This window comes from Scardinius erythrophthalmus, assembly GCF_964197995.2.
Source record: "Scardinius erythrophthalmus genome assembly, chromosome: 7".
Classification (NCBI taxonomy): Eukaryota; Metazoa; Chordata; class Actinopteri; order Cypriniformes; family Leuciscidae; genus Scardinius; species Scardinius erythrophthalmus.
This window is the reverse complement of record NC_138227.1, coordinates 8,686,109-8,706,735: the sequence shown is the minus strand read 5'-3', so window position 1 is coordinate 8,706,735 and position 20,627 is coordinate 8,686,109. Positions and strand designations below refer to the sequence as shown.

Genomic DNA, 20,627 nt, shown 5'->3' with positions numbered 1-20,627 from the left:
AATTGGAACTGTTATTTCCTGCTGTAATGCATCTTTTGCTAGTTTATCTGCACTTACACTGTATATTATATGAGGTGGAAAGACAGGTGTTTCAAGATGGGATTCAGGAAGCAGGGCGGAAGTGGAATCTGATGGGGATACTGGGAACAGAAGGAGAGGGAGAAGGGATAAGAATTTTAATTCACTTTTTAAATTTCTTAAAGACACAGGGTTGTTGGGTAGAATATGAGAACGCTTAAACAAATAGCATGATGTTACACAATCCTGTACAGTAGGTGGCGGTATGCACCTAAAAGTTGTTTGCAATCTGCCATTAATCAAGAGAAGAAGAAGGAGAATCGAAACTTAAGATTTTTTTTTATTATTATTATTAATGCCAAGGTACCAAATATACAAATACAGATAATATCAACATTACGTACAAAGAGGTGAAATTACATGCAAAGCACAATTTAAAGACATATGCAACAGTAAATAAAAATACAAAACAAAAGCTTTAACAAAATAAATAAAAAATATTAATTAAATTAATTGTTTTACAAGCTTTGAGATTCTTGGAAGATGAAATAGTTTGTACATACTGTTGAACCTCTTTTTCAAAAACAATATATAAAGGATTTTGACGAATTAATTTACTGCGGTGAATATGAAATTTTGCAATAAGTAATGCTAGGTTAATAATAAAATATTCATTAATTTTATCTTTTGGTATAAGAAGCCAAACAGTACATCCTTAAGAAGCAGAGAGAAACCCTGGAGCACATTGCGATTAGAGAAATCAATCCAGAATATCTGTGCGTGAGGACAATCCCAAAAGATATGCATATCAGTTTCGTTAGGGTCACCACCCTCCAATTCCTCCAATAAGAGACCACATATGGAGTTGTTACAAGCTCCTTTTGAAAAAGGGATCTAACCTTATAGTACTTGATGAAGCACAGTTTTCCTACTGGGATTTCAAATGGGTCTAAAGAAATAGATAAAGTGCTGGATGATCTAACAGAGTCCCTTAAAAGCATAAGTACCTTTAGGAATAGCATCCATGACAATTGAGAATTATTTGGGAGTGACTGGAAAATTAAATTTACATAAAAAATCTTCGTAACTTAAAAGAAGACCTTCTGAGTTAAATAACTGGGAAACAATCAGAATGTTTTTCTCAAACCAATTACTAAAAAACAAAGATTTTCTCTTATATACAATGTCTTGATTGTTCCACGAAACTTAAGATTCGTAAAGGTTTCGAAGCTTTCATGACGCAGAAATAACCAGGAAATAACCCTTCACCGCCATTTTCTACAATCGGATGATTACAGTCGTTGAAAGCTCTTGAGTTCTTCAGAACGACACAGTAAACATCAGTGGAAGTATATAGCCTATCAGAAGATCATAAATCATGGAAACGGGTGTCCTGACAAAAAGTTTTGCTCTGCTTTGCTTTTTCTTTCTTTGTGGGACTTCGTCTTCAGTTGAAACGGGTAACGTTAAATGTTTACATTTTGCTGCGTTTGTTGGAGAAAGTGAAAGTAACATTTTACGCAACCGGTCTAAAAAATGCATTGGAGCAACAGAATTGAAATTTGATTACGAATTTATGTATCATCATAGTACGTGGAATTTAAAAGTGTATCTTTAGTCTATATAATGAAGTATATAGGCTACGAGTTTTGTCAAATAAAGAAGCTTAGCCTACTTTCCATAGTTTGACATCGATCAACATGGCAGCGGCTATTACTGTTCATATGCTCGATACCAGGATTAGCCGCCTCAAATTCATTTTTCAACAGAATACAATCTGGATATAGCCTACCAAAAAGTAACCTGAAAATATTGAAACTATTTCAGATCCAAGTAGGCACACATTTTTATTAAATGGCCTTCAGCTAAGTATAGGTCGGGGTTTTTTAATTACAAAAGATTTCGGCCTTAATTGCCTGTTTAGTTTTTTTCTGTAACTGAAATGTTTTGAGACTGTTCTGCGTGTGCCTAACTCAGCTCATATTTGATCTGTTCTCTCCTTCTCCTTTTCCAAGTGGAATTGGAACTGTTCTTTCCTGCTGTAATGCATCTTTTACTAGTTTATCTGCACTCTCATTGCACTGTATAGGCTATTATATGAGGTGGAAAGACAGGTGTTTCAAGATTTAGGAAGCAGGGCGGAAGTGGAATCTGATGGGGATACTGGGAACAGAAGGAGAGGGAGAAGGGAGAAGAATTACCAGAACTGCACTTTTTAAATTTCTTAAAGGCACAGGGTTGTTGGGTAGAATATGAGAACACTTAAGAGGATACTCCACTTTAAAATGAAAATTCTGTTATCATACTAACCCTCATATTGTTTCAATCCTTTATGAATTTCTTTCTTCTGCTGAACAGAAAGGAAGATATTTAGAAGAATATCAGTAACCAGACAGTTTCTGGTCTCTAGTATTTTTTTCCTACTATGGAAGTCAATGAGACCAGAAACTGTCTGGTTACTGATATTCTTCTAAATATCTTCCTTTCTGTTACGCAGAAGAAATAAATTCATACAGGTTTGAAACAACATGAGGGTGGATATATGATGACAGAATTTTCATTTTAAAGTGGAGTATCCCTTTAAAGAGCAACTTGCAGGTTAAATTTATAACTGAATTAATACTTGATATTGTCTGAAGAGGTTTTTTAAAAACACATATGTAGAAATTACTAATGAAATCTAATTGGTTGTAGAGATTTTGATGAAAATGTGCTAGGCTCTGGAATACGCCTTTCCCCCTATAGCAACGCGTCATATGACGTATGCCGAGGTAAATATGAGCTCGCGTTCAGCCAGCGCTCTCATTGTGGGTGTAGTAGTTAGAGCAGTAGTGAGCGACAGGGAAAGTTTTAGATCGAGTTTTAGAGAAGCCATAATGGTAAATGATTGTGTTTGTGCTGGTTGCACAAAATCCAGCCTGTCAGGACATCGTGTCCATCATTTTCCTTCTAGGAAAAACAAGGCTTTTCGTTCTTGGGTGCGTTTTGTTCAGGTGAAGAGAGCAGACTTCACTGCCGCGCCTGTCACCGCACACTCGGTCGTTTGTGGCGCACATTTCACTCCGGAGAATTATGCACACATCTTCGGGTTCTCCCGCCGGATGTAGGCGCGAGCACAACATCAACTGGCAAACGCAATGTAAGCGGAACGAAACTGAGCTACTCGTTATTGTGTTTGTGTGGACCGTTTATCAGTTTGGACCAGTGCAGCGCGAGCCTGATCAAGCAACACTGTAGCCTAACTGCGAGATCCAGTAAATAAAGCATTTGAATTCGCCACTGAAGTAATAACATCGCTGCGAGATCTAGTGAGAAATATTCACATTTCTCCGTTATTAACGGATCGAACAGCGCTGACGTGGAAACCAGGAATAAACATTGTGCAATGAATGAACGAACTATCCAGTGTCCACAGATCAGCAACATTCACCATGGCTTTACTGTAGTAACACTAACTGCAACCATGGAAGTTTGGCATTTTCCACTAAGGCCCAGTATGCATCCACCTCCCTGCAACACTGACTTTCCTCAGCTGTAAACATTGCCTCGCATTTCCCACACAAGCACCTATGGAACAAAAAATGTTTGCAGGAATAAATATCTCTCTGTCTCTCGATGAGAAACCGCTAAGTTATATCACGTAACGTTAGTCTGGGCGGATATTAATGAGCATGACAAACGCCTGATCAAAGCTTAGTTTCTGTTATTGTAAGTTCCAATATGTTCTGTCTAACATTAATCCTGGCCTGTCCCTGCTCTCTTGGCAGCCTAGCAGGCTCATAATTGTATGGCTGTGGTCCGTCAACAATTTCCTCAGCGTCCGAAATGTCATTGCAATCCATTTTTCTCTGTTGTTTGAATCGACCGCTCTCCCTCGTGCTACGTCACGACTCTCGCCCGTCACGCCCATTTTCAGATGCGGAAGTAAAATTTTCTCACAAAAACGACTCCAGAAGCCACTGTAGCGTATTTATAAATTTTTTTTTAAGAAAATCTAGTTCCTACATTATTTTTCTATACATTGACTTGTTGGGTCTTCTAACCTGCAAGTTGCTCTTTAAAGAAATAGCATGATGTTACACACTCCTGTAGAGTAGGTGGCGGTATGCACCTAAAAGTAGTTTGCAATCCGCCATTAATCAAGAGAAGAAGAAGGAGAATCGAAACTAAAGATTCGTCGAAGCTTTCATGACGCAGTTAGAAATAACCAGGAAATAACCCTTCACCGCCATTTTCTACAATCGGATGATTACAGTCGTTGAAAGTTCTTGAGTTCAGACCGACACAGTAAACATCAGTGGAAGTATATAGCCTAATCAGAAGATTATAAATCATGGAAACGGGTGTCCTGACAAAAAGTTTTGCTCTGCTTTGCCTTTTCTTTCTTTGTGGGACTTCGTCTTCAGTTGAAACGGGTAACGTTAAATGATTACATTTTGCTGCGTTTGTTGGAGAAAGTGAAAGTAACATTTTACGCAACCGGTCTAAAAAATGCATTGGAGCAACAGAATTGAATTTTGATTACGAATTTATGTTACATAGTACATGGAATTTAAAATTGTATATTTAGCCTATTAAATGAAGTATATAGGCTACGAGTTTTGTCAAAATAAAGAAGCTTACTTTCCATAGTTTGACATAGATCAACATGGCAGCGGCCTATAATAATATTACTGTTCATATGATCGATACCAGGATTAAGGTAGCCGCCTCAAATTCATTTTTCATCAGAATACAATCTGGATATACCAAAAAGTAACCTTAAAATAGTTAAATTATTTCAGATCCAAGTAGGCACAAATTTTTATTAAATGGCCTTCAGCTAATTATAGGTTGTTGTTGTTTTTAAATTACCAAAGATTTAGTCTGTTTAGTTTTTTCTGTAACTGAAATGTTTTGAGACTGTTCTGCGTGTGCCTAACTCACCTCATATTTGATCTGTTCTCTCCTTCAGAAAATAATTTTATCACATACACTTGTTTTATGCTGTCTATTGTATTCATTTGGTTTACAGAGAGACACTCCCTGTACTACATTTACACAGCCTTGTCCAAACCTGTCGATCTGCCAGGCATCTATGAATTCACAGCTATGGGTCTTGTAGATGACAGACAGATTGACTATTACAATAGCAAGGAAAAGAGAAAGATTCCCACACAGCCCTGGATGAAAGAGAAAATGCAGGAGGATTACTGGGAAAAAGGCACCCAGTCAAGAAAGAGCAAAGAACAGTGGTTTAATGTGAATGTCAAAATTCTGATGGACCGTATGAATGACACTAATTCAGGTGAGAAATATTGATACATATTTACCTGCATATACATATAATTTTCATATTATATTGTTATTATCATCTGAAAAACATTTTGTTTTCTGTCCCTTTCAGATGTTCATGTTCTTCAGTGGAGACATGGGTGTGAAATTGATCTAAAGGGAGAGGAAATTAAGTTTTCCAAAGGCATTGATGAGTACAGTTATGATGGCGTTAACTTCCTGTCTTTTGATGATAAGGAGTCTCGGTGGCTTGCCCCAGTTATTGAAGCTCTTCCAACCAAGAGGAAATGGGATAATGTGCCCATCCTGAACCAGTACACCAAGGGCTACCTGGAGAAAGAGTGTGTGGACTGGCTCACCAAATTCAGAGAATATGGAGATGAGGAGCTCAAAAAGGGCTGTGAGTAAATGTAGAGTATGTGTTGATTATCTGCAGCTGTCATAGAGATAGAACTGACTGATAAACTGATTTCTGTGTCTGCAGCTCCTCCAGATGTTCACGTGTTTGCGAAAAAGTCTACCAGTGACAAAACTAAGCTGAAACTCACCTGTATGGCCACTGGTTTCTACCCCAAAGATGTGATGTTGACCATAAGAAAATATCGCTCATCCCTGCCTGATAATGAGATTGAATCCACAGGAACCAGACCAAACAATGATGGAACCTTCCAGTTGAGGAAGCGTGTGGAAATCAAGGAGGATGAAAAAGCAGAATATGACTGTTTTGTGTCCCACAAAACTCTCAAAGGACCAGTTATTGTCAAATGGGGTAGGTAAAGTGAAAGTATTTAATCATTAGAGTAGGGCTCTTTCCTCCGAGGAAACACCGGTGGAAGTGCCTACATGAAACAACTTGAAAGCATGAAGTGTAAGTTTTTAGTGACCAATTAGCTTAGTGAAATTAGAGTTACATCTCAGTGTTTGTGAGCATTATGACACCTGCAGTGTTTACCGAGGGTTACACTAACTGAATGGATGGATCACGTTTGTGTCGGAGACTCGGGGTCTATGAAAGAGAAATCATGCCACATAGAAACACTTACAAAGTGAAAACAAACACTTGTGATCCATAAATGTGTCTCTCATATAGGATAAGTGCACAAATGTCTCATGAATAATTATCAGTACACCATAATGAGAGAAAATATCACAACCTATGACATTGACACTATGAAGATTTTAAACCTGAAATAGTGCCTAGATAAGGATTCTATTACAATTAAAATTATAGACGAAAATGTTAACATCCATTAATGTGCTACACAAAAACCTTTTAAAATCTCAGAAAATGTAGTTTAGTGTTTTATGACACCTTAAAATAACTATTTTATCAACAATGGAATTATTTTTTTTTTTTAAATGTAGTAGACATTTAGACTTTACATACAGTAACTGTCCATTTATTACTATTTTTATTTATTTTTTGCAGATGGAAAATGCATTGACTGCAAAGAAGGCACTGTCCTGGTTTCTGGAATTGTGATTGGAGCTGTTGGTGTACTTGCAGTTGTTCTTGTTGCGGCGCTCTGCTTTTACCTTTACAAGACTAAAAGAATTTGTGAGTATTACAACATAAATACAGATTCTGGGCACAATCTTTTTAATCATTTTCTCTGATAAACTTTCTTCAACTGACAGGACCAAAATCTTGAAATAGTCTATATTAATTATTTGTGCTGACCAGACTTCACTTGTTTATCTCTGCCTCTGACAGTAATGCATATAGATAGTAACTGTATTTGTAATCTTCTATAGGTTTAAGAGAACCAACACAGGTTATTGTTAATGGAGCAGCGCAACCTTTTCTCCCAGGTAAGCTTTCAGAGAGGACTGAAGTGGAGTAAATCAGTATTTCCCTTTAGATAAGTATTATGGGGTGTTCACACATACAAAACTTTTATCACTAGAGGTCCTGTAGTGCAGGGGTTCTCAACCTTTTGCAACTCATGGCCCACCAATGAGTGTTTAAAAACATTCCGAGGACCACCTTTCCACATATGAAAGTATGAACACAGAATAACAGATAATTCTAAAAGTACAATGATATACTCTGCTGTTAATCTGTTATGCCACTGTAGCAGACTAGGTCAAGTCAGCTATATAGATGAAAACTGTCCTTGTATCAAAAAGACTTTGCAGGTTTACTCAGTAACCATTCCTGTAACAATAACAGGCCAACATACCTGTAACAACAGGTCAGACACACAAGAGGGGATTCTCTCTATTCGCTGCAACACTATAGCTACCACAAATGTTTTTTCTCGTGCCATTTATACGGCAAAAATATTTTTTTGCGTGCATATTCTACGCACTGAAAACCATTGGTTAGGATTAGGGCTGGGGAGTGCGTGCATATTACACGCCATACAGTGCGTATCAAATGCACGCAAAAACTATTTTTGGCATATAAAATGACACGAGAAATAACATTCGTGGTATAGATACGAAATGTTCAACAAATTTCATTCACCCAAATTTACACAGCCTACTGTAAGTGTAATTTATCAAATACAGTTTGCGATATGAACATGTCTGTTTAAAGCAATATTATGCTGGCTTCCCAACACAGCCCAGTTTTGTTCAAATGTCTCTGCAGCTTTGATGGTTTTAGCGCCTCATTTAACAACATTTCTCCACATTCAACACCTGAATCCACATTCAACAACATTTCTCCACATGCGCCTTCGGCTTAAGGGGGTCGCACACCGGACGAGAAGCGCAGCGGCACGTCTTTAAAATTCGAACTAATTATTTTCTATGAGTGTACACACACCGGCGGCGTCTGTCCGCAGCACCAGCTATGGCTCAAGACGCTGTTCAAAATCCTGTTGCGCCACAGAGCGCCAATTACAAAGTTTTATATTAAATTTACAACATTATATTTGTCTCAAAGCGTCGTTAATGTAGCCTATATACTGACTTCACCCTGTGCTGCAAGATACATTTAGTTTTATATTCAAATTTACAGAAATCAGCTGCGTGGATGAAAATGATCGGATTTTCAGGTGAGATTCTCAATTAATTCAGTTAATATAGTCCTGAGGTAAAGTGTTCAGACTGCAGACTCAGCAACAATTGTATTTAATTGTAATTATAAATTAAATTGCAATCATAACATAGTACAGACATTATCTTAATTTCGTAATGTCCTTAAACATAACAATATGGCTGGCCATACACTGATAAAGCGCGTGTTCGATACCTCGAGTTGTAGACGCAGCGCTGCGCTTCTCATCCGTGTGCGACCCCCCCAGTACCAGCCCTTATAAAACTAAATTTAATGTAATCAGCGTCGTATTTTATCACCTCACACTTCAAAGCTTTTCCTTGCACAGGTCTGTTTCCCACATCTGCTTTTCTTTTCAGAAAACGATCCATATTACAGTACTGCATCTGATCGAACAAACGTTCAATCTGATGTGATTGGTGTTGCGATATTTAAACTTAAATTAGCTTTTAGATAATGCATCTTGACTTGACTTGAGTGTTTTTGATCATATAAATTCATAAGAACAATTAGATAATTAGAAAATAACAAGATTTGTAAATTAAAAAATAAATAAAAATTAATTTGGGGGTAGTCTACCACTGTCTACACGGCCCACCAGATGGCGCTCCGAGGCCCACCTGTTGAGAATCACTGCTGTAGTGGATGCTTCTACCTCTGGATTCCCCAATGTTTTTGATGGGCTGCACATTGGCCAAAACATCTGACACAAATTGAACAGATTGCCGTTTAAAATGAATAGTGACTAGGCTATATCCTGACACGGAATGTTTTCTGCTACTAATGATGAACATTCTTGGGTGCGGTACCCAAAAGCATCGTCAGCCAACTATGGTTGCAAGATAGCAACATAATTCAACGATTTGGTGTTTCCCAAAACCATAGTTCCAATGAATATTCACAAACAGCATCACATAGATTTGTGGTTGAAACTACAGCTCTTGACCTGTGGTTAGAAGCATAGATTATTTTTAGTATGACATGTGGACTTGCATACAATATGCTCTTAAGCAAACTTAGGCTGCATTTACACTGCAAGTCTTAATGCACAGATCCGATCTTTTGACCATATCCGATGTTTTGGCCTGCCTGTTTACATTCACTTTAGACAGGACTGGTATCCAATATCTCTGTTTATATTAATTCCCGGCCAAAATTATTTCCGGTGATCGTTTTACTTTACACAATCGTAGACCCTGGTTTTGAATGGCCGTGCTATTCAAATTATTTATATAATTAATTTTGGGTGGTCATGATTATTTGCCAGCATGGACAAGATAACAGCTGCATGACTCATGAATGTTTTGCAGCGCAAAATCTGACGTAACATATATAGTCTGGAAATAATTTTCGTTTATCTACAGCTCAGAAAGCTCAGAATTCTGAAGTGAAATAAAGTAGCCCTGTAAAATATATATATATATATAATTATTATTATTTTATTTTTATTTTTTTAATTCAAATGAATTAACCAGAGAGAGAGAGAGAGAGAGAGAAACCAACCTAATAGTGACGCTTGTTGGCTTAATTACAGCGAAGTTATCACCTCATTGCTGAGAAATATAATGTAGATTTCATTAGTGAAGCTGTTTTATTTATAACAGTCACAGGCTTTGAAAATCAGCTACTGAAATGTTTGGATGGATCTACCAGGGTGGCACGGATTGACAACTGACACCCTTAGAAAAAACATTGCCACCCCAGATTTATCCCCATATAAAATATAAATGGAAGCAGTGTTTTCTGTAGCTCTGTTACATTGTGTTTTATGTTACACTGTTAATTTAAGTAGCTAAGATTTAAAAAATATCGGTTGTCAGTAGAAGTATCTATGCTGTAGGAAGATACATATCTTATTAATGAGCTTTCTGTGTTTATATCTCCTTTTGTATTCCTCTTTGGATTTCCCAGGCAATGGACATGCACCCAATGGAGGTAAGCTGTTAACAGTGCAGGAACAGCAGAAAAAGCTGCTGATCATGTTTTCTAAAGTAATGTGCTTTTAAGTGTTGTGTAGCAATGTAATAAAAAAGCAACAATGATAATGGCACATAATGGAATAAGAGGTTTGTAAAGTAATAATATTTGTTTTGTAATGTAATAATTTTTAGTTATTGGAGCTCAAATTAATAATGATTTTTTTGCTGACCAGACTTCACTTGTTTATCTCTGCCTATGACAGAAATGCATGTAGATAGTAACTGTATTTGTAATCCTCTATAGGTTTAAATACAAAACCAACACAGGTTATTGTTAATGGAGCAGCGCAACCTTTTCTCCCAGGTAAGCCTTCAGAGAGGACTGAAGTGGAGTAAATCAGTATTTCCCTTTAGATAAGTATTATGGGGTGTTCACACATACAAAACTTTTATCACTAGAGGTCCTGTAGTGGATGCTTCTACTGCTGGATTCCCCAATGTTTTTGATGGGCTGCACATTGGCCAAAACATCTGACACAAATTGAACAGATTGCCGTTTAAAATGAATAGTGACTATATCCTGACAGGGAATGTTTTCTGCTACTAATGATGAACATTCTTGGGTGCGGTACCCAAAAGCATCGTCAGCCAACTATGGTTGCAAGATAGCAACATAATTCAACGATTTGGTGTTTCCCAAAACCATAGTTCCAATGAATATTCGCAGACAGCATCACATAGATTTGTGGTTGAAACTACAGCTCTTGACCTGTGGTTAGAAGCATAGATTATTTTTAGTATGACATGTGGACTTGCATACAATATGCTCTTAAGCAAACTTAGGCTGCATTTACACTGCAAGTCTTAATGCACAGATCCAATCTTTTGACCATATCTGATGTTTTTATGGAAGTAAAATAATGTCAAATGTTTTTGAAACAAAAAGCCTGTTGAATTGCACTACTTGAAAAAAAATAGGCATTGCATTAATCATGCTTGCATTTTAATGCATTGTATTTTTAGGGCTTGCATTTTTATGGGCTGAAATTCAACATGGTTGAATATTTAAGCTGTGAATATTTCAATTAAAAACATTTCAAACACATTTTCATTATTAAAAATTCAATAATCCATATTCACCTTTCATATTTCACCTCCAAAATATTCAAACTGTTTAAAAATACAACCTATAATATTCAACAGGCAATTTTCGGTCCATTTTATTTCGCTTTGCAAAATTCGCTTCCACAAATTCAGTGGTTCAAATTCGACAGTAAATTCAAGGGAACTGCAGGAAAAGCAATAGATTACCGAGATACTCTGCATCTGCTGTTAGACAACCTCACCAGCAGGGGGTGCAAAAGCGCTTGTTGTTGACGAAGACAGAGCAACAGTTAGAGCAAGCCATTCATTCATAAAATGAAAATGAGCTGTGTCAGTATATATGCGGAAAAGATGATAAAGACACAAAAGCTGTGTTTATGTTTCATTCAATAACTTCATTGTTACTTTCCCTGTGTAGCATGTCATCAGCTTTCTCTACATGAACAGGATTATAATCGGTTTCCCTCAATACCTCACACTCGAGGATTCCCCTTCTGTCGGGACAAAACGCTTAACGTAGTTTATGGACTAATACAGTGATATAAAAGACCAAACTCGCACCTTATTGGGGATGTATAGGCTGTAGGCTACTATATAGGCTAGATGGACTAAGAATATGAACGTAACGCGCAAAGTTTCATGCGTTTCGTGATATACTGGCATAAAATCAACACTTGATCAATACTAACACTTTCTCTTTTCTCTCTCTCTCTCTCTCTCTCTCTCTCTCTCTCTACAGTATATATATAGTATAGGCTATGCCTACGTGTACTGCATTAGCTTAAACTGGGAAGAGTCATAGCACTTGCATATTGTTGTCATCCTATTGTTAGTTTAACTGTAAATCGCTTTGGATAAAAGCGTCTGCTAAATAAATGACTAAATGTAGCCTAATAAATGTAAAATTAGCTTGACATTGGACATTCGCACATTTAGGGACCGTCTCAAAAGTTGCATAAAACATTGGCATACACGTTTCTAACTTCAATAGCAAACTTTAATTTATTTGAATAAATATCAAAAATCCAAAGGGTGCCCATTATGCCTGACTAGGCATGTGCCGGTATCAACTTTTCATGCTGCGATTAATTGATTGAGCTTTTACCACGGTATACGGTATTATCACGATATTTTAATTGCTCAAGAGAAATGGATGGATTGGTGGGGGGGGGGGGGGGAATGTAGAAAAAAAACTACTTGCATTACAATAGTGATTGTCAAAACATTTGGTAACTAAATAGAATTTTACACAATTTTCACGCTTTCAATTCTTGGGATTTGATTTCAATCTTGATTCAGTATTGACTTTTTGGATAAATATTAGGTAGGCTACAGTAGATAGACGTTAATTTTTCTCAAGAAAAAATATATCTCACATAATGCTGTAAACATACAGAGAGCCATATTAGCTGGTATTATTAAAGGTTAAAAATTAACTAATTAAATTAAATATAATTTGGTTTTCATTATAATAACAATTATGACACAAGTAAAAATATAATACAAATGTAATATAGTGCACATATTTAGCAAAATACTCCTCTCTATAGCTATTTTTTTCTAGTCAACTAACGTGTTGGTCATTAAATGTCTTTCCTGAGGTAAATGTAACGTTCTGTGACATAATTGTTCACCTGCAGTTTTACTGACCTCTTTCCGTGGTTGAAAAACACTGATTGATCGATATTATGTATGAGGCATATATACCTTTCGGTAAGTTGTAGCCTACTGTATCTTTAAATAAAAAGTAACAGATGATCGGTTTGCTTGAACTGAGGCGCTACAGTGATCTGTCAAGTCACATTTACAAGCACCAAAACAGTATTTATTGTCTGAATTTCGTAATAAAATGGACAGAACATGAGAGCTGAGAATTGTTTTCATACCATAATAACCTGCTCTGTCTAGTCTGTCGGTGTCAGTGTCCTCTTTGCTCCGCGATTTTTCTCTGCGTGAGAAACTGCATGTGGCGCGAGAGCGTTTTAAAAGTGTAAATTGCGTGAGTCTCACGCTAAATGCGTATTGACAGCTCTGCTTTTAGAAGGGGGATAAATCGTCGGCAGCGTGCCTCCTTTCGCCGTGCTTCTTCTCCATGTGAGGATTGTTTACATTAGACTAGAGTGCGCACTGCCGCATGCACACAGTGCTAATACATGTGGGGATTGTTTACATCAGAGTGCGCACGTGTTTCGCGCAGCATATACGCAGTGTTTGTTTAAGCGGTTGATGGAAAATAAGCTAATACGCGTTCTATAAATATAAATTCTGATCTATTATTTTTCACGGTATTTTGAAGTGCCCACGATAACAATATCGTGCATATTCATTACCGCGATTTATCGCATTACCGAATACCGGCACATGCCTATGCCTGACACTACAACACTTCACAGTTGGCTTTATGACTGTAAGTCGTTCTATTCAAATGCTATTGAAGTTAGAAACGTGTATACCAAAGTAGTATACACTTTAGAGACGGTCCCTAAATGTGCGAATATCCAACGTCAATGCCAGTCTATCACTGGGGAAACGCTCAGCATTAAACTTTGCGCGTTATTCTGAGTCAATCTGCTTGCCTGCGAGTTTGGTCTTTTATATCACTGTAATTAGTCCATTAAGCTATACGTTAAGCGTCCTTAAGTATTGAGGGAAACCCTAATAGCTTGCACGCAGCACATCGCCACAATATAAAGTTAAGGCAACTAAACATTGTTTAGTAAACAACCAAGAGAAATATATGTCAACCTCAAAAATGTAATATTGGATCTGTATATCCGCATCGGGGAATAACATTATAATCTTGTTCACGGTAGAGAAAGATGCTTGTAGGCTACACAGGGAAAGTAACCGTGAAGACACTGAATTTAACATAAAACCGCCGTCATAATAATCACAAATACACTTGCATTGCTGTTAAATTAGTTTTATGAATGAATGTTTATGAATTAATTTTGTGTCTTTATCATCTTTTCCGCATATATACTAGGGGTGGCACGATCCGCCTTTTTTGCCTCCGATACCGATTCCGATACCTGGGATTCAGTATTGGCCGATACCGAGTACCAATCCAATACTAAAATAATAATAATTCAAAAAAGTGCTGAATTACCTAATAAACTGTATCTGTATGCTTGACTGTGGGGAAGAGACTGTGATTATTCTTTTGAGAAAGGCTTTTAAGCTTGACTTAAACATTATTTTACTAACTAAAACAAAAAACGGACAAAATATATAGGCTACTATATAATTAAATATATATATATATATATATATATATATATATATATATATATATATATATATATATATATATATATATATATATAAATATAAAAACTATATAATTAAAAAACATTTCTTTTAAAATTTTAAGCGCAGCTTTTTAATGAAGCAGCAACATATAATAGATAGGACAGAACAACTAAAGCTATCAATAAACTTTCGTTGCTCAAAAGTATTGTAATATGAAAGGCTCCAAGCGGCACGAAACGCTTATGCGCATTTCGTGCGCAGAATGATGCGCTTGAAGCGACATGGAGTCACAGTGCACAGCGACAGCACTTCGCATTGAAAAGTTCAAAGCACAAAGGGAAGAGATATTGATGCGTAGTGTTATATTATGCAATTAGTTTGAGCCTTTTAACAGTTTTAATTTCTGAACAGTAGTGCTCTCTACTCCAGTGTTGTGATATAACAGGCATCCAGGAGAAAGTACCGTGAAACTCCAGCCAGATGGAGTCGCGGTCTCTCCCACCCCGAAACGCGGGCGGGATTTGTATGTGAAAATCTGGCAACCCTGCGTGACGCGTGTTGCTCATCTCTCTTTATGGCATGTCTCTCAGGTGTTGTTAAGCATTTGTATGACAATTTAGGACTAAGGGACGTGATCGTATCGGATCGGGTTATACTCCCGCGATTCATGCAATATCCGATTCAGTGATTTTGGCCAGTATCGGACTAATACCGATACCTAATATCGGATCGGCGCACCCCTAATATATACTGACACAGCTCATTTTCATTTTATGAATGAATGGCTTGCTCTAACTGTTGCTCTGTCTTCGTCAACAACAAGCGCTTTTGCACCCCCTGCTGGTGAGGTTAACTAACAGCAGATGGAGAGTATCTCGGTAATCTATTGCTTTTCCTGCAGTTCCGTTGAATTTACTGTCGAATTTGAACCACTGAATTTGTGGAAGCGAATTTTGCCAAGCGAAATAAAATGGACCGAAAATTGCCTGTTGAATATTATAGGTTGTATTTTTAAACAGTTTGAATATTTTGGAAGTGAAATATGAAAGGTGAATATGGATTATTGAATTTTTAATAAGAAAATGTGTTTGAAATGTTTTTAATTGAAATATTCACAGCTTAAATATTTAACCATGTTGAATTTCAGCCCATAAAAATGCAAGCCCTAAAAATACAATGCATTAAAATTAGGGCTGTCAATCGATTACATTTTTTAATCGCGATTAATCGCATATTTGTCATGAGTTAACTCGCGATTAATCGCATTTAATCGCACATTTTTTTTTTATTGTTCTAAATGTACCCTAAATTAATACTTTTCAAGTTTCTAATACTCTAATCAACGTGGGCATGGATAAATATAGATGCTTTATGCAAATGTATGTTTATTATTGAAACCATAGTCAATATAGAGCATAAGGACGAGACATGTTTCGAAGGTGACAGATGTTTTTCAAAGAACTTGTTCATAGACACGTAGAAAGAACAAAAAAATGCCAGGTTACCATTACTTCTCTTTCTTTGCACTGAGCAATTTACTAACACAAACATGTTTAGATTTTTGCATGACAGGGCAGCTCTTCTGAAAATAGCCTACTAAATGTACATTATTATTTATTAGCCTATTACATTGTAGTTTGTCTCTCTCTGTGCCCATTTTGATGAAGCTAAATTCTCAATAAAACTGTTTTCATTGGTATATTTTACTGTTTCTGTTGTCAAACTACGGAATGAATTTGAAATGGTGACTGAAACGCGACCCATTAAGACATAACCAGCTCTCCCTTCCAAGACGTTAATCTGCACAAAAATTCTGATAATCGAGCCGTCGTCTGGTGAAATCAAATTCACATAAGATAAAGGCAATATCTGTGCTCTGATTTCGGCTATACTTGTAAAAATAGAGAAGCAACATAAAAGCGCTGCTCCTCCGCGCGAGACGCAGAGGCAGAGAGAGAGAGAGAGAGAGAGAGAGAGAGAGAGAGAGAGAGAGAGAGTTAAAAAAATTCGCACGTTAAAAAAATTAGTGCCATTAATATGATTTTGCGTTAACGCGCTAACTTTGACAGCCCTAATTAAAATGCAAGCATGGTTAATGCAATGCCTATTTTTTTTTCAAGTAGTGCAATTCAACAGGCTTTTTGTTTCAAAAACATTTGACATTATTTTACTTCCATATGTTTTGGCCTGCCTGTTTACATTCACTTTAGACAGGACTAGTATCCAATATCTGTGTTTATATTAATTCCCGGCCAAAATTATTTTCGGTGATCGTTTTACTATACACAATCGTAGACCCTGGTTTTGAATGGCCGTGCTATTCAAATTATTTATATAATTAATTTTGGGTGGTCATTATTATTTGCCAGCATGGACAAGATAACAGCTGCATGACTCATGAATGTTCAGCGCAAAATCTGACGTAACATATATAGTCTGGAAATAATTTTCGTTTATCTACAGCTCAGAAAGCTCAGAATTCTGAAGTGAACTAAAGTATATATATATATATATATATATATATATATATATATATATATATATATATATATATATATATATTTATTTATTTATTTATTTATTTATTTTTAATGAATTCGAATGAATTAACCAGAGAGAGAGAGAGAGAGAGAGAGAGAGAAACCAACCTAATAGTGACGCTTGTTGGCTTAATTACAGCTAAGTTATCACCTCATTGCTGAGAAATATAATGTAGATTTCATTAGTGAAGCTGTTTTATTTATAAAAGTCACAGGCTTTGAAAATCAGCTACTGAAATGTTTGGATGGATCTACCAGGGTGGCACGGAGTGACATCTGACAACCTTAGAAAAAACATTGCCACCCCAGATTTATCCCCATATAAAATATAAATGTTTTCTGTTACACTGTTAATTTAAGTAGCTAAGATTTATAAAATATCTGTTGTCAGTGGAGTTGTTCCATCTATACTGTAGGAAGATACATATCTTATTAATGAGCTTTCTGTGTTTATATCTTCTTTTGTATTCTTCTTTGGATTTCCCAGCCGAAAACAGCAATGGACATGAACAAAAAGCACCCAATGGACATGAACAAAAAGCACCCAATGGACATGAACAAAAAGCACCCAATGGACATGAACAAAAAGCACCCAATGGACATGCACCCAATGGAGGTAAGCTGTTAACAGTGCAGGAACAGCAGAAAAAGCTGCTGATCATGTTTTCTAAAGTAATGTGCTTCAAGTGTTGTGTAGCAACTCATAATGTAATAAATAAGCAACAATGATAATGGCACATAATGGAATAAGAGGTTTGTAAAGTAATAATTTTAGTTTTGTAATGTAATAATTTTTAGTTATTGGAGCTCAAATTAAAAATGAATTTTAAATTGTGGGAAATGTATTACATTATGAACTCACCAAAAACATATTGTAATAGTTTCTATAACAAAACAATTGCATTCTTTTTAAGGCACAACAAACATTGATGCATTTTTATTTTAGTTTTTGAATATTAAATGCACTAACCCTAACCCAGCTCCTAGAGAGCTATGAGGCAGAGTTTAGCTCCAACCCCAGTCAATAATGCCCATGCCATAACACTGCATCCACCATGTTTCACGGATGATAGGATATTCTGCACATCATGCTTATTCTCCATACACATCTTTTCCTATCATTCCTTTCATAAATCCTCTGTATTTACTGGGGATGTGCATTTTTCAAAAAGGTTGTATTTGAATATTTGGGCTCAAATTTCTAATTTCTTTTTTATATTTGATTATTTGTTTATTTAAAGGGTTAGTTCACCCCAAAATTAAAATTCTGTCATCATTTACTCACCCCAATGTTGTTCCAAACCTATATGAGTTTCATTTTTCTGCTGAACTAATAAGACATTTTGAAGAATGTTGGTAAATAGACATGGTAGCCATCGACTTCCATAGTATTTTTACTTTCTACCGTCAACTGCCTGGTTACCAACATTCTTCAAGTTGTTACTCTCTAATTAGATTAAAGGTGCAGTGTGTATTTTTTAGCGGCATCTAGTGGTGAGGTTTGCGAATTGCAAACAGCCAGTCACTCACGGCCTATCCCTCCCTTTGCAAACTCGAAGGAGAAGCTACTGCGTCTTTTTCTGCTTCTCATTCAAGTTAGTGAGGAAACGCGCTCTGTAGCGGTGTTTGTTCACTGCCGGCTACGGTAGAAACATGACGTCACAATATATCGACTTTCATAGAAGGGGGTGTCCGCGGTTATGTAGATATAAATGACTCATACTAAGGTAATAAAAACATAACGGTTCATTAAGTAAGGTCTTTATACACCACTGAAAACATAGTTATGGATCTTATAGTGCATTTCTGTCAATAGATCCTCAGAATGATTGCACATTGCACCTTTAAGACATCAAACATAATTTAATTTTAATTAAAAAAAAATTATTTGTGCTCATGATTATGTAGACCGAAAATAATTATTGTAAACATTAATTTATTTATCCATTATTACAAGTTGCTAGTGTTTATGATGTAATACCTTTCTTATACAATAGGCTATTTATGTGGATAAAATAAAAAATAAAATAAGATTTTGTTTTGAGAAATTGCATTAACATTTTATTGATAACATATTACATTATGTGCCATTATTATATATTTATATACCACAGCAGTGGTCCATTTGTGGCAACACTGCACAAAAGTGAACTTTTCTTGCTGTAGTTTGGTCATCACCAGTTTCAACAGAGATGCTCAAAAAAGATGTTTGGTACAATGACTGTATGAGTTTTGAGTCATAAAGTACAATGTAAATGTGATTGATTATACAGTACATTTATATGTTAGGTTAATTGTAAAATATTCATAAAATATATAGCACACAATCCTATAAGTAGTTTGAGACTACAACTAGATCAAGATTTGCTTAAAATGTCACAAATTGCAAGCAAATTGTTCTCATGGCTAACAACTTCTGTCTTATTACAGGAATCAATGGAGCTGTCTAAAGGAAGGCATTGTCCAAAGCAGTAATAACCTGGCATATGTATGCAAGAATTATGCTCAAGGATTTAATCTGTCACATTAAAAAAAAAAGTTTTTCTTTTTGTGCCACAGGAAACAGGAAAAGTAATACTGTAACTAGGTATCTCAGGTATCATGCTACCATTTTTTCCTCTCTCTTTGGTCATCAGATGATCAACTATATGCATTGTTTTCCTGAGTATCTGAGATCTTTCCAGCTGATATTGAAGGTGTTTGATTACATTTTTTGCCTTTGGCAAATCCTTATATCCAGTGCGAATTTCATTGCATTTAAGTATATATTTCATCAGTCCCTGCATTCTCTGGGACTTGATCTGAACCTTTCGCTAGCACTTGCTGTATAAGTGTGTTGTAGTTACGCTTTGAAAAGTTATGTTACAGGGTTATTCTGATATACCTCTGCGGTTTCAAAACAATTGTTTATTGGAAAACTTTGTTGATTGCAGAAAAGCTCTATTTTTAGGGGTTCATGCACAATATGCAGAAACCCTGTTGTAATTGTTAAAGGTATAGTGGAGGATCTTTCCGAATTTTAGATAAGACCCGCCCTCTCCACTTTTTGAATAAGTTTGATTGATTCACCAGAATGATTGACAATTAGGAGGACCAATAGTATAGGTGATCCACCCGAAAGTAAAAAATCCTCCGCTATACCTTTAAGATTTTTAATTATTAATTTTAATTTTTTAAATTTAATTTGATTTTTTTTTTGTGGAGATTACTGTGCAAACCAATGATTATAATTTTAATTCTACTTACTAATAAAGTTCTTTTCTCAAGTTTTGCCTTTGCATTCATATTTAGACATAAAATCACTACTATAACATGACAATTGTGCCACAATTATTGTGAACCCTGAAAATGTTATACAGAGGAGATTTGGAATAAACATTTTGTTACCATCTTTTATTTCAAACATCTGTATCTACAACAATGTGTGTGAGCATGCTTAGGGTGTATTAAGTAGTATTGTTTTAGCCTTTCTTCTGTGTATGTGTTTTAGCCTATAGATTTCATACAGTAAAA

General features: G+C 36.0%; 1 protein-coding gene across 2 annotated transcripts; it reads left to right on the top strand.

Moving 5' to 3' along the window:
- Positions 1-1,281: 1,281 nt before the first annotated feature.
- Positions 1,282-20,380, top strand: LOC308693939 (H-2 class I histocompatibility antigen, Q10 alpha chain-like). 2 transcript variants are annotated; one of them, XM_081371126.1, is made up of 10 exons: positions 1,282-1,478; positions 5,033-5,305; positions 5,405-5,692; positions 5,777-6,061; positions 6,722-6,850; positions 7,048-7,104; positions 10,211-10,234; positions 10,523-10,582; positions 17,602-17,730; positions 19,545-20,380. In XM_081371126.1, exons 1-10 carry the CDS (start codon positions 1,397-1,399, stop codon positions 19,562-19,564), a joined length of 1,347 nt encoding a protein of 448 aa, XP_081227252.1. In that variant the 5' UTR covers positions 1,282-1,396; the 3' UTR covers positions 19,565-20,380. The 2 variants fall into 2 exon arrangements, with proteins under 2 accessions (XP_081227252.1, XP_081227251.1); XM_081371125.1 differs by lacking the exon at positions 1,282-1,478 and adding an exon at positions 4,209-4,433.
- The last annotated feature ends 247 nt before the right edge of the window (positions 20,381-20,627 follow it).

Bases quoted from the DNA above. Each gene is read 5' to 3' on its own strand.
- LOC308693939 (XM_081371126.1), top strand. From the start codon at position 1,397: ATGGAAACGGGTGTCCTGACAAAAAGTTTTGCTCTGCTTTGCTTTTTC. The intron at 5,306-5,404 runs GTGAGAAATATT...TGTCCCTTTCAG, and splicing joins TATGAATGACACTAATTCAG to ATGTTCATGTTCTTCAGTGG. The intron at 6,062-6,721 runs GTAGGTAAAGTG...TATTTTTTGCAG, and splicing joins ACCAGTTATTGTCAAATGGG to ATGGAAAATGCATTGACTGC.